Source organism: Hemiscyllium ocellatum, chromosome 42 (genome assembly GCF_020745735.1).
Source record: "Hemiscyllium ocellatum isolate sHemOce1 chromosome 42, sHemOce1.pat.X.cur, whole genome shotgun sequence".
In the NCBI taxonomy this organism is placed as follows: domain Eukaryota; kingdom Metazoa; phylum Chordata; class Chondrichthyes; order Orectolobiformes; family Hemiscylliidae; genus Hemiscyllium; species Hemiscyllium ocellatum.
In genome coordinates, this window is record NC_083442.1 from 30,544,775 (window position 1) to 30,558,310 (window position 13,536).

General features: G+C 40.8%; 1 protein-coding gene across 2 annotated transcripts in view; it reads right to left on the reverse strand.

The window, feature by feature from the left end:
- Positions 1–13,536, reverse strand: part of scaper (S-phase cyclin A-associated protein in the ER) — a 324,173-nt gene that overhangs the window by 268,366 nt on the left and 42,271 nt on the right. For both annotated transcript variants that reach the window (XM_060853762.1, XM_060853761.1), the window contains exon 4: positions 8,597–8,794. In XM_060853762.1, coding sequence (XP_060709745.1) covers positions 8,597–8,794 — 198 coding nt within the window. The remainder of the gene's footprint in view (positions 1–8,596; positions 8,795–13,536) is intronic.

Here is a 13,536-nt window from a genome sequence, read left to right on the forward strand (position 1 = left end):
TATTGCTCAATTTATAGATGCAATAGCCAAGAGTAGGAAGGAAACTGTTAGCAACTTAAAAGGCCTGTTTAACATCGCATGTAATTGCTACCACACAGTGTGTTTCGGCAAAACCTAGATACATGAAATAAACTGTTCTACCTCCCTATAAGCTACTGTTGTCATTTATAATCAGACCCATTAGCCGGACATATCAAGCTATTTGCAATTTAAATACATGAATTTTGAGCTATTAACTGCTGTTGCATATCCTAAGGCACTGTCTCTAGCTAGGAACAATAACGCATAAAAAAAAGCTGATCCTCTTATATGGCTAACAGTCCATAAACTAACCACAATTTTCACATCCACACTTGCAACCAAAACCAGGTAGTAGAGCCCCTGTCAACTAAGCACATGACATTATACGGATTGTCAGAATTACACTGCAATCAATTACTGTAGAAGGATGTAAAAGGACTATTGTCACTACTCAGATTATTTTCAAATCCTTGAAGTAGTTTTATATTCTATAACAAAATATCATATCCCAGTTGAGCTTAAATGATGTCCATTAATGAGTCAACTGGTCATTTCACAGCATTTGTGCCATGGAAAATTTTATCGGTTGATTCAGACTCTGACTGGCAAAGCCGTGAATGCTCCATCAATAGGGAGTTGGAAAACATGTCCTTCATCAGACATGTGTATTCCACTAGATATCAACACAGAACTGAGTGAAAGAGCTCCTGTTACAACTCACTACAAATCTGTAATGTGGGCTTTGGACTCTCCAACTTCTGTCACAGAGACAAGCTAATCAAATGGCGCGTTCCATTCTACAGCGTTGATGTCATTTAATATCGGACTTCTGTAACAGTCAATAAGACTGAAAAAACACATTTTTCCACTTGCAACATAGCGAAAGTGAAATTAAAGTCTATACATAGGGCAGGAGAACCTTTTTCTATAGTAATAACCAACACATTACTCACGCATGCTCAAACATGACAACTGTATTTCAGTTAATACTTTCTGCTTTGGATTTAATAATTCATTCCAGTTAGTCAACAGCAACACTGACAGTACAGGGTGTCGTCAAGAGATTTAGGGCTGTATTTCTGAAAATCATCAATTTTAAGTGAAATAACTTTAAATGAAGCATAGTTTTCCATACTAAAACCAAAAGTTTGGCTCCTAAGGAAACTTTTTATTCAAAAAAGTCAATGGAAAAGTTGAAATACTGCACTTTCATGTACAGTGCCATGCATTCCTTGCAAAAATACTTGCAAACAAAACAAGGAGAGCTTCAAAGAAGAAACCAGACATCTTGCTTGCAAAGAAGTCTTTCAAGAGGTTTACCATACAGTGTAGGTTCCTCAACTATTGTACCTGTATGGGTATAGTACAGTACAGGAGAAAATGAGGACTGCAAATGCTGGAAATCAGAGTCAAAAAGTGTGGTGCTGGAAAAGCACAGCTGGTCAGGCAGCCTCTGAGGAGCAGGAGAGTCGACACTGCAAGCATAAGCTCTTCATCCTGATTCAACTCCTCTGCTCCTCGGATACTGCATGACCAGCTATGCTTTTCCAGCATCACACTTTTGACTCCAAAGTGCAGTACAGATTATTTTTAAAAACTAATTCCACAATCATTCCTTTACTGGTAATGATACGAACAGCAAAGAAATTCAAAACAAAGATTAAAAAACAAAATTTACATCAGTACTTGAGCAGCGAATTGTTAAAGATAACAATGATCTTTGACTGTAAGGGCAGTCACATTGGCGCCAACCAATCATGTGGTGACACAAGTCGCATGACAGTAGTGTCGCAGCAACATGAAATGCACAATTATGCCAGATACAACCAGAAAATAAGGGAGCGAGCATCCTGCTTACATGTCCTCATGTCAGTTCTCAGCATACTGCAGCATTCCAGACAATCTCAATGCAAACTGGAGAAACAACATCTCACCTTCAGACTGGGCACTTTCTAGCCTTCTGTAATTAATATTGAATTCAACACCTTTAAATTGTGAACCATTTCTTTCCTTACTTTTAGCTTATCATGTCCTCCCCTTCCCCCATCGCACCTACTCTCCTTTCGGGTCAGGCAGGAGACACACCATTGTTTGGCTATTATCACATTCCCATCACTTTATCTGAACTATCAAAATCTTTTCTCCACCTACTACTCCCATCCCACCTCTCACACACAACTATAACACAAATACTGCCCCTCCACTCTTCACTTCAGCTCTGAAGAAGAATCATCTAGGCTCGAATATTAGCTTGTCCTTTCTCCATGGATGTTGTCTGACCCACTGTAATCACCAGCATTTGTTGTTTTCATCAGAAAAACAGAAATTGCTGGAAAGGCTCAGCAGGTCTTGTAGCAGCTGTGGAAAGAAGTCAGAGTTAACTTTTCAGGTTCCTTCAGAACTGATCGTAGCTAGGAAAAAGTTGGCTTTTATGTAGAAGATAAGGTGGGGGGAGGAGGGAGAGGTAAATGATGGGCTTGTCTCTGGGCGATCTCTGCCTAAAGAGAGAGAATTGGACTGACAAAGGAGTGGATAACAATCAGCTTGGAAGAATAAACAGCTATTAGTGGACAATGCAGTAACTAATGATGGGTGTTGTGTAATGGCAGACCAAGTGATAACAAGGCCTGGTGTGTGGGAGTTGGGTATGGAAATGGGAGAAAGTGCCTCAAACCCTAAAATTGTTGAATTCGGTATTGAGTCCAGAAGTCTGTAGAGTTCCCAAACAGAAAATGAGGTATTGTTCTTTCAGTTTGTGCTGAGCTTCACTGGAGCACTGCAGCAAACCTGAGACAGAGATATTAGCCAGGGAACACGATGCTGTGCTGAAGTGGCAGGCAACTGGACGTTCGGGGTCCTTTTTGTAGACAGGAAGTAAGGGATGTTAAAACAGGGAGTGGCAGTTTAAATGAGGGTGGGGCACATGAAAAAAAACATTAAAGCAGAAGAAAACTTTGAAAGGGGAGACTACAAACAAGGGCTCCAATATAATGCGATGAGTAAACCAGCAGATTTTACATGTCTTCCCTTCAGAAAGGTTATTCCAATATTAACAATAAATTTAATTAACAACGCCATTTCCAGCTATCCACTCATGTTTGTGAGTGATCAGTATTGAAAAAGAAAAAGAACATAACCATCTAGCCTGTTATCACAATGTTCCAAAGAGCTTTAGGCACCAATTAATTACTTTTGAAAAAGTCCGAGTCTTTAAGTAAACATACTAGCCAATTTCCACACAGTAATATCGCATCAACAAAAATGAATGACTGTTATATTGCGTTTTTTAATTGAAAACCAAAAGAACTGTGGATGTTGGAAACCAGAGACAAAAACAGAAATTGCTAGAAAAGCTCAGCAGGTCTGATCTACCATGATCCCTGAACCCGAACGTTAACTCTGAATACTCTCCATAGATCCTACCAATGACCTGCTCAACTTTTCCAGCAATTTCTGTTTTTGTTTCTGATTTCTAGCATCTGCAGTTCTTTCCATTCTTGTTTAGTATTTAATGCACTGCCACATATCTTCCAGGTATGCCCACCTTGAGGAAGTTCTGCTCCTCTCACTGGAAGGATCTCCATTCCCATCTTTTCTCTTGTCCACTTTCATTAATTTCACTGTCACTCCTGGTGTTTGACAAGGTATTTGCTAAAACTTGTTTCCACACCACATCACATTCCTCAGTGACTGCCTCCGGCTCAGACTCTCACCCTGAGGATCCCAACTCAAGAATCATCATTCATGTTTTAAATCTACCCAGGACCATAGGTATCTCAGTGATGTTCAACTGCCACTTCAATGCACCATCGTGTTCTCTGGCCAACATCTTTGTCTCAGGCTTGCTGCAGAGCTCCAGCAGAGAAGTGCACCTCATTGTCTGCTTGGGAACTCTTCAACCTTCTGACTCAATATGGAGTTCAACAATTTTAGGTCTTGAGGCACCCTCTCCCATGCCCTTAAACCAACCCCCACACACTAGGCCTTGTTAACATATGGTTTGGTATTATACACAACTCATTGTTACACACAACTCATTGTTAGCCACTAACAGTCCCCATTAGTAACTATCATTCTCCTAGGCTAATAATTTGTCTGTCCAACTGTTTGCTCTCTTTGGGCTCTAACTCCACCTATTGTTTACTCCTTATCCCCACCCCAACCCTACCTTCTGCGTTAGAAAAACAACTTTTTCCTGGCTGTGATCAGTTCTGAGGAAAGGTCACTGAGCCTGAAACGTTAATTCTGATTTATCTCCAGAAGTGCCACCAGACCTGCTAAACTTTTCCAGCAATGGTTGTAAGGGCTACTCATTCTAGACTATGCAGAGTCTAGACAGACAATTATGTAGAGACTAGAACAAACAGCCCTCCCCACAATCAACCCAAGCTTTGTGTCTGCTCTGTGGATGACAGCTTTGTCATCATGAAACGTAACAAATTAGAAGAAACCTACAATATCATTAACAACATCCTTACTGGCATAAATTTCACCAAAGAGGAAGAGAACAACTCCAGATTTCCCTTCCTAGATGTCACAGTGCAACGAACAGTCAACTGAAGACCAGCGTCTATAGGAAAGCAACACACACAGACCAGATAGGACAATTGCTCCTGTAGTTGACTAACAGCCACAAACAGAGCTGCATCAGGACATTATTTAAACAGGCCACAACATGCTGCAGCACCCAAGAGTTACGAGAAGAAAAATACGATACAACAACATTATCAAGAACAACAGGTACCCATTAAGCACAGTCCATTGATTCTTAAACAACAAACCCAAACAAGAAGACACAACACGCCCACAGACTCTACCCAACTAGCGTACATCAAAGACATCTCGGAGATGACAACCAACTACCCCGACCCCTTGGCATCATGGTAGCTCACAAACCTACCAACACATGGAAACAGCTACTGATGAGCTGAAAGGACCCTGTACCAACAGCCAGCAAAACAAATGTCATATACAAAACACCCTGCAAGGACTGCAACAAACACTAGATTGGACAGAAAAATAGGAAACTAGCCACCAGGATACATGAGCACCAACTAGCTACCAAAAGACATGACCAACTATAACTAGCATCCTTACAGACAGACAAAGGAGGACACCACTTTGATAGGGACAACACATCCATCCTAGGACACACATGGGAATTCCTCGAGGCCAGGCATTCAAATCGGAACTCCATCAATAAATACATTATTTGGACCCCATATGCCAATCGCTGATAGAAAGAACTGGAAATGATATCACCCACTAAAACAGACCAACACACATAAATAGAAAGCTGTATAGAACACCAGTGCTTCAATGGCCGCTCACTAATGATGTTACTCTAGCCTGGTGACTAAACGTTCGAGAACAAACCTACCAGCTCAGCGAGCAAACTTACAACCTGAACCACATGTTTTCCAGCAATTCCAACATTTTTTTTCAATGTCAGTTAAGGAAGGATTGTTGACTAGGCACCAGGGAAACTTAAACCAAAAGAGAAAATGCTGGAAAATCTAAGCAGATCTGGCAGCAGATCTGAGATTTTCCAGCATTTTCTCTTTTGGTTTCAGATCCCAGCATCTGCAGTAATTTGCTTTTATCCAGTGTTTAACCCACTGCCATCTCTCTTCCAGGAATGCCTACCCTGAAGAAGGACTGCTCTTCTCTCCGACAGGATTTTTGTTTGTCTCTCTCCCCGTGTACACCTTCACTATTTTCCTTTTCTCTCTCAGTGTAAGACAAGGTATTTACTAAGATTCGCTTCCACAGCCATATTTCCTTCCTCAGTGACTGTCTTGGCCTCCGACTTACTCCACGTGGATTGCAACTCAAATTCCACCCTGCATGCTGCCTCCAGGATTACAGGTACTTGCACGATATACAACATTTTTTCAACTGCTGTTATCGCCGCATCCTAAAAGCCACACTCAGGGCCATGCGCAGCTACATGAAAGCACTTGACGCCTCTCTCTCCAGCAGCACCGACTTACTCTCTCTCAAAGCTGTCCTGGCCCACAGTTTCATTTCATCCTTTATACTATTCAACGTCTTAACTCCAAACTTTTCCTGTTTCTTGCAGATGTTAAGGAACGCAAACTTCAACTTCTCATCCACACCCTTGCCCACCCTCCACCTTCCAACAGTCCCAATCTCTCGAACCCCATCTCTTCCAGCCCCAGCCCTTGCCACGTGTTCACCATACCCTCTGACCTTCCCCTCTCTGAGGCTGAGCATGCTGTTCTCAGCAAAGGACTCAGCTTTGTACCCTTACGTCCCCACCTCAATGAATTCCGGGCTCGACATGATGCTGAGCTCTTCTTCTGTCTCTTTCGCCCCTTCGTGCTCACTTCTTTGGGTAACAGTCCTTCCCCTGCTCCACAGATCCTTTCACATCCCTCCAACATTCCACCTCTAATTGGACACTCCCGCCAGGACAATTTCCTGCCCTCGATCTTTTCATTGACAATTGTTGACGGGACATTAGCCACCTTAATTTCTCTGTCCCCTCTTACCCATTCCAACCTCTCTCCATCCGAACTTTTTTGCCCTTCGCTCCCTTAAGTCCAACCCCAACCTTGTCATCAAACCTGTTGACAAAGGGGGTGCTGTTGTCATCGGACGTACTGACCTCTACCTTGCAGAGGCTGAGCGCTAACTCTCAGACTCCTCCTCCTACCTCCCCCTGGAGCATGACCACACCACTGAGCATCAAGCCATTTAAGAGCTCAGACAAAGGGTCAGTTAGACTTGAAACGTCAGCTCTTTTCTCTCCTTACAGATCCTGCCAGATCTGCTGAGATTTTCCAGCATTTTCTCTTTTGGCATCAGGGAGACTTGAGCTTTTTGTTGGCACCTTTAGGAGTGAATATCTGCATTACACTGAAATGTCAGTCTACATTTTATGTTCAAATCCAGAAGCACAGTTTGAACCTTCTAAGGCTACTGTGCTGCCAACTGAGCCAACTTGATATGAATGAGATATAATAAGTACTGCTTACACTTTAAAATTCAGTTTTCTCAGACTCAAAGCAGTACTTGCCAAACTCTTCCCTATTGTGACTCTATTTCAAGGCTTGCACATTGTCATGACCGCTCAATGGGAGCTTGGGGTCTGTGAAACAAAGTTTTAACTGGGATCTTTTCACTATGGTTTTTGAGGCAAGAGTTAGGCGTCAAAGTTAAGCCACATATGCCATTATGCAAAGGACTTAAAAAGGAGCCTTGCAGATGTTAACAGGGCAGCCATTACTGCCTCTGAGTTTCAGCCCAGAATCATGACTCACAACTCATGAGATCATGACCAACCATTTGGGACGTCCTAACTTAGAGCGCTTTTGTTGATCTGCTGTATAAAAACATAAGCGTGAGTACAAAACTGCTCAGTGAAAGATGTAGCAAAACTTAAATCTGAAAATCTGATTGCCAATTTAAACTAAGGTGAATTAACAGCAGTGACTGAAAATCATTTACATTGAGAACATGGTCATCAAAATGTGGGTAGAAAATGCACAAGGAATTACATGCCAACCATGCACTGGTTTAGAATTAATATCACTTTATAATCAGAGCACATCTGCAGGAATGTTGTGATATGTCATTTACTAGGAAGGGTTAAAAGCACAAGTCAGACATTAAGCAGAAAACACAAGAATGTCAGAAGAATGCTAAGCCTCAGTACTGCCATCTACTGTAAACGAACAATGTGGTCAAATTATTTTCAAACAGCAGCCACTTCTGTTTGGAAACTTAATGCACATAAACTCTCACAACCTAAACAAACTAAGAAATGAGAAAACATTGCATAAAGTCCCAATCCACATCAAGAATAAAATCATGATCAGCTGCCATTATATGTGAATACTTGCATAACAACTGGAAGAAATAAATGGCACATCTCTGTTGCAGCAAATGTGCACCTCATCTCCAGAAAGCTCAGTTCAGCTAATAGATACTTCAGCTCTTTAGCCACAGAACTAAGAACATGGGCAAAGCATTTAGAACACCGTGCTTCTGAAATGCTCATGGAAAAATATGGTTTGTGTGCTGCTGGGACTACAGTGATAACTTCTGTGTTATGCAATTGTTCAGTTTAATATAGGTTGGATAGTTCTGCTCACACTTTCCGAAAAAGGGCAGGCACAAGAAATGCATTTTGTGAAATTCTTCACAAGATTAGTTATGCGAGTTGAAATCAAGAATTAGGCATGTTCTGTATATCCCATATAAACTGCTATTTTTTAATTCCATGCTTAACTCTTTGATAATATATATTTGTATATTTAAACAGAAGTACTTAATTCTTTCAATCTCCTAAACTATCATAAATCTTTACTTTAAAAATAAGGTACCCATGTGTTTAGGATTTGTTTATACTGTAAACTCCATATGACACATCATTTAGATAAGCTTTCCAATTTTCTAAACAGTTGCAGTTACAGGTTTTATATAGTAATCTCACTCTTTTATAAACTGACATAACTAACTTGATTACACTGTGGAGCTTTCATCTGAAATTTTGGTAACAATCAAATGTTATCTAACAAACAGCAGCTATGTAGAAACAAAACCATACCTTACATTCCACCACACTCTGGTCTGACTCACACGTGACATAAATTTCATCCACTGCTCGTCTGAGATTATCGAAAAGAAATGCCCAGTAGCGAGCCCGTAAGTCAATCTTTCGGGGTTGTCTACCCTTTGTTGGACTCTTCTCCACTACGACCTTCTCCCTAACAGTGCTTAACGAGGATTTTTCTGTTGAAGCAGCCTGCAATAGAAATAGAGATGTTAATCCCATAATACAATGCGTATGACACAACAGGTGAGCTCACACAGGAATGGTCAACAAATTAATAACCCAAAAATGGAAGCGACTGTAAAATATGAGATTCTTCAAAACCACAAGCTAACTGCCTTGCATTTAACATGAAAATCATAAGTGGCAACTTTTTAGATTAGATTCCCTACAGTATGGCAACAGGCCCTTCGGCCCAACCAGTCCGCACCAACCCTCCAAAGAGTAACCCACCCAGACCCATTCGTCTACCCTACATTTACCCTTGACTAATGCACCTATCATCATGGCCAATTCACCTGACCTGAACATCTTTGGATTGTGGGAGGAAACCGGAGTACCCAGAGGAAACCCACGCAGACACGGGGAGAATGTGCAAACTCCACGCAGACAGTTGCCAGAGGCTGGAATCGAACCGGGGTTACTGGTCCTGAACTACCAGATGTGGCAAATCTTATGGCGTAGTGAAGTAGCATCCCATCTCTAGGATTGTAGCTACAGGTTAAGGACTTAATGTGTGAATGAGGCAGAAAAATAGTTGATTGTCAAGCTGGAAGTCCTTCTCATACAACAATAGCAGGCAGTAATTGTAGGAACGTTTCCTGATCAGCCAGAACCACCAGCTACAGCACAACAGCCTTCCCACTATTAAAGGACACCACTAATTGGTCATTGCCATGACACTGTGTCATTTAGTCAAGAGACTAAAACACACAAGTACGAGGATTGTCCTGCAGACCCAATGACCTTGACAGCTGTTGATGCTACCATGTTCTGGCTCTAAAGTCTTAGATGTGAATCTTGAGCAGGATCTGTTTCTAAATAATAAGGATACAATTTATTTACACTGGCTAGTTTGGAAAGAACTTGAGGAATATGTTTGACCTGGGAGTTTCTTCTAACTAAAAGTTTAAAGAATACATAATTTTTTTTATAAAGCATCTTTACATAGATATTTAATTTTGGGTAAAAGTTGTGGGCTACTAATAATTTTGCCTAAATTCATGATTAAATTGTAGTCACATAGTGCCTAATCAGGAATCACAGCAATATCCAAAAGCATTTTGCATATAATTAAGTATTATCAAAGGTAGTCAATATTGTGCAAGAAAATTAGGTAGTCTTTCTGTTTAAACAAACAAAACTAAATCAGGTAATCAATTTTAGTAATGTCCATTAAGAAAGGAATACAAACCCAGATGCAGGAAGGATTTCCTGATTATAGGATATTACATTTGAGCAGAGAATCAGAAACTCAATTTAACATCCGATGTACTACATTTCCAAAAATGCATAATTCTCTCTGTATTCCACATGCCCTGATGTGCTAGTTGGATTCACAACTTTTCACTCAGTGGCAAGACTGCAACATCATGTTGCTACTCACAGGTAACGAATGAGCACAATGCAGCATTCACTTCCAAAGATTTAGTGAAACAAATGTTCCTAATTTGAGAGACTTCCATTCAGAAAGACATAATCATACCATGATGGTCAAACAGCCTAATGTCACGAATCACCTCTGCCCAAAACAAACAACAGCTGTTTTGATAGAGGTACCAGAAAAATATGAATATCAGCAGTATTGCACCAGAATAATTAACCACCTTCAGGAGGGGACCATGGGAAAAGGAAAGATTTAGACTAAAAAATGTGCAAAGGAAAATAAAAGCTCTGCAAATGTTTTAGCTGCAAGAAAATGATAAGAAATAAACATGCTTTAGAATTTGTTTCCATAGTTTCAAATATTTATAGGACTTTGTGAACAACTAAAACTTACAACTTTATTACACAGCCAGCACTCCTTATATTTCAAAGCTAGTCTCTGGCAAACATAATAAACTTGTTAGAATGAAACTTGTATCTTTTATCCACCATGCTTGCTCATGCATTTCAGCAAGTTACTGACATAATATTCTGTGGCTTTCTACATCTGAGGATCATACAGATAAGCATCATTGTAAATATGCATAAAGAAAATTAACTTCAAAGCAGTGCACCAGGGAGTAAAGGGCAGTGGACAAAAAGGTTGGACTGAATGCTCTAAATCAAATTTATTCAGTCAATCATCAGAAACTAGAGACTTTGATGGCAGAACAGATAACACCGTGCTGAAAAAACATTTACCTGGTTTGAAGGAGGGGGCAGGGTTAAGAAAATCCACATGCTTTAACAGGTATGTAATTAAAGGTGACTGCTTAGTGCAAATCTAATGCGGACAGAAAACAATTCTCATTGTCAATGTAACAGTCAATTAGAGTCATAGAGCCATAGGGATATACAGCATGGAAGCAGACCTTTCGCTCCAACTTGTCCGTGCTAACCAGATATCCTCAGGAAATCTAATCCCATTTGCCAGCACTTGGCCCATATCCTTTTAAACCCTTCCTATTCATATACCCATGCAGTTGCTGGTTAAAATGTTATAATTGTACCAGCCTCTGCCATTTCCTCTGGCTAGGCAAAAGTGAGGACTGCAGATGCTGGAAGTCAGAGTCTAGATTAGAGTGGTGCTGGAAAAGCACAAGAGGTCAGGCAGCACCTGAGGGGTAGGAAAAATGACGTTTTGGGCAAAAGCCCTTCAACAAGACTGCTCATTCCATACATGCACCATCCTCTGCATGAAAACGTTGCTCCTTTGGGTCCCTTTTAAATCTTTTCCCTTTCACCTTAAACCTATGCCCTCTGACTTTGGACTCACCTACCCTGAGGAAAAGACTTTGTCTATTTACCCTATCAATGCTCATGATTTTATAAACCTCTGGAAGGTCACCCCTCAGCCTTCAACCCTATAGCTCAAACCCCTTAACTCTGGCAACATCCTCGTAACTCTTTTCTGAACACTCAAGTTTCACAATGTCCCACGTGTGATTTTGTGTGTGTGTGTGTGTGTGTGTGTGTGTGTGTGTGTGTGTGTGTGTGTGTGTGTTATTTTGAAACTCACCTCCTACCTACCCCCACCACCACCACCACCACCCAAAAGGCAGCAGCACTCTTGCTGTTGGTGTCCAGTCCAGCTGCCCGGAGGAGCGGACTAGAGCCTAGGTAGATGGATTTTGGGGGAGCAGACTGGGGCGGAGTTAGAGATGGACAGGGATGGGGGTGGGGGCTCGTGCGTGGTGTGCTGCTACCTAGTCTCCTGAACGGGGAGCGGACTTTGCAAGTGCTTACTGTGTCAATCCCATTGAACTGATTTTTGGCAGGGTGGGGGGAGTTGGGGGAGAGACTTCAGCAATGTTCCATGTCCCTTACACACAAGTGTGTGTCTGCTCAGAAACAGACTCTGAGACAGAGAGAGGGAGCAAAAAGGAAAATTCAGAAAACTCCAAGCCCCAGAGGAGAGGCATTGAATCAATTAACCAAATAATCAATTATCCGAACAAAATAATGCCCGCCTATCTCGTTCAGATAATCGAGGTTCCTCTGTAGTGCATTAGTCCTGTCCTGATTCGCATTTCCAAAACACACCTTCTCACATTTATCTAAACTGAACGCTAAATAAAAAGTTTTTTTGTTTGTATTCTACATTGGATTAAGATCCCAGAACAATACAGCAAACAAACACTACAAGTCCGGAAGACGTTAATGTCAGGGCATCATTTTGTTACAACACGGAGTAAATCCTGCTGCTTAATTTAAAATCAGCAACACAGAAAAGATTTATTCTATGCAGTTATCTATAAAAATTCAAGTGGTCAAGAGCTATTTAAAAATTAACAACTTTACCTCTTAAAGTATAACAGAATAATTAACTAACAACTCTTTACAAATCCTTCCTCTAACCTGTCTTTTACCTTCCCTTCTATAATACTAGTCCAATAAAAATCCCAATTAAGATATACAGAAAAATTCAAATTTTAAAACCAGCCAGTGGTCGAATCTTCCCCTTAACTTTGTCGGTAGATTGGTAATCCAGGTCAGTACTGGGGTTTTCCTCTGTGCAAGCTTCTTCTGTGGACAGGTACCTCTCAGGGAGTTCTAACTAGCAGTCTACAGCTGATGGCCTTATGGCAGCTCTCTTCCAAACTGTCCAATTTTCCCTGGACTTTTATACCCCATAGCATCGGATTGTGTCATTGGCTTTTAAGATTTAATATACTCAATTCAAACTTGATTTGAATTTGGTATTTTTGGGGGTATAATTTAAACTGATTGGCCTAATTCGAATCTGTTTTGTCATTTTCAGGAAACTAGCTACCCCAGAATCTGGTGCACATGTTACATTGTGTCTTATTGAAAACACTTGGTGCTATCACTGCTAGCCTTTACTCTCTTAAAAAGGTATAGTACACCCACATCTTCATAACAATTTAGATTATTCTTTTGTGTATGTCCATTATCTTTCAGCACTCTGGCATCAAATGGAGATGCTAGTGACAACGTGATGGTTCAAACTGCACGGTTTAGTGAATATTTGTGTGCCAGCCTCTAGGTGAGGAACTGGAAAATTGATTTTTTTTTTAAGTGGACAAAGTAGAAGCACTGTGAAATCCTACTGTGCGATACAACATATTTGTTGCTGTAAATTATTTAATTGTCAGGAAATTTGATTGGGTTATGTAGCGTTAACGAAGCTGGTTCAGTGTAATATTTCCCATTACACAAGAGGCTGAGGTTATTGCAGGCATCCTACAGGACTTTCAGTAAGCAAGTCATTGCAGGGTTCCACTGGGCCATTTGAAGGATACAATTTGTGAAACCCTGAAAATGTAACA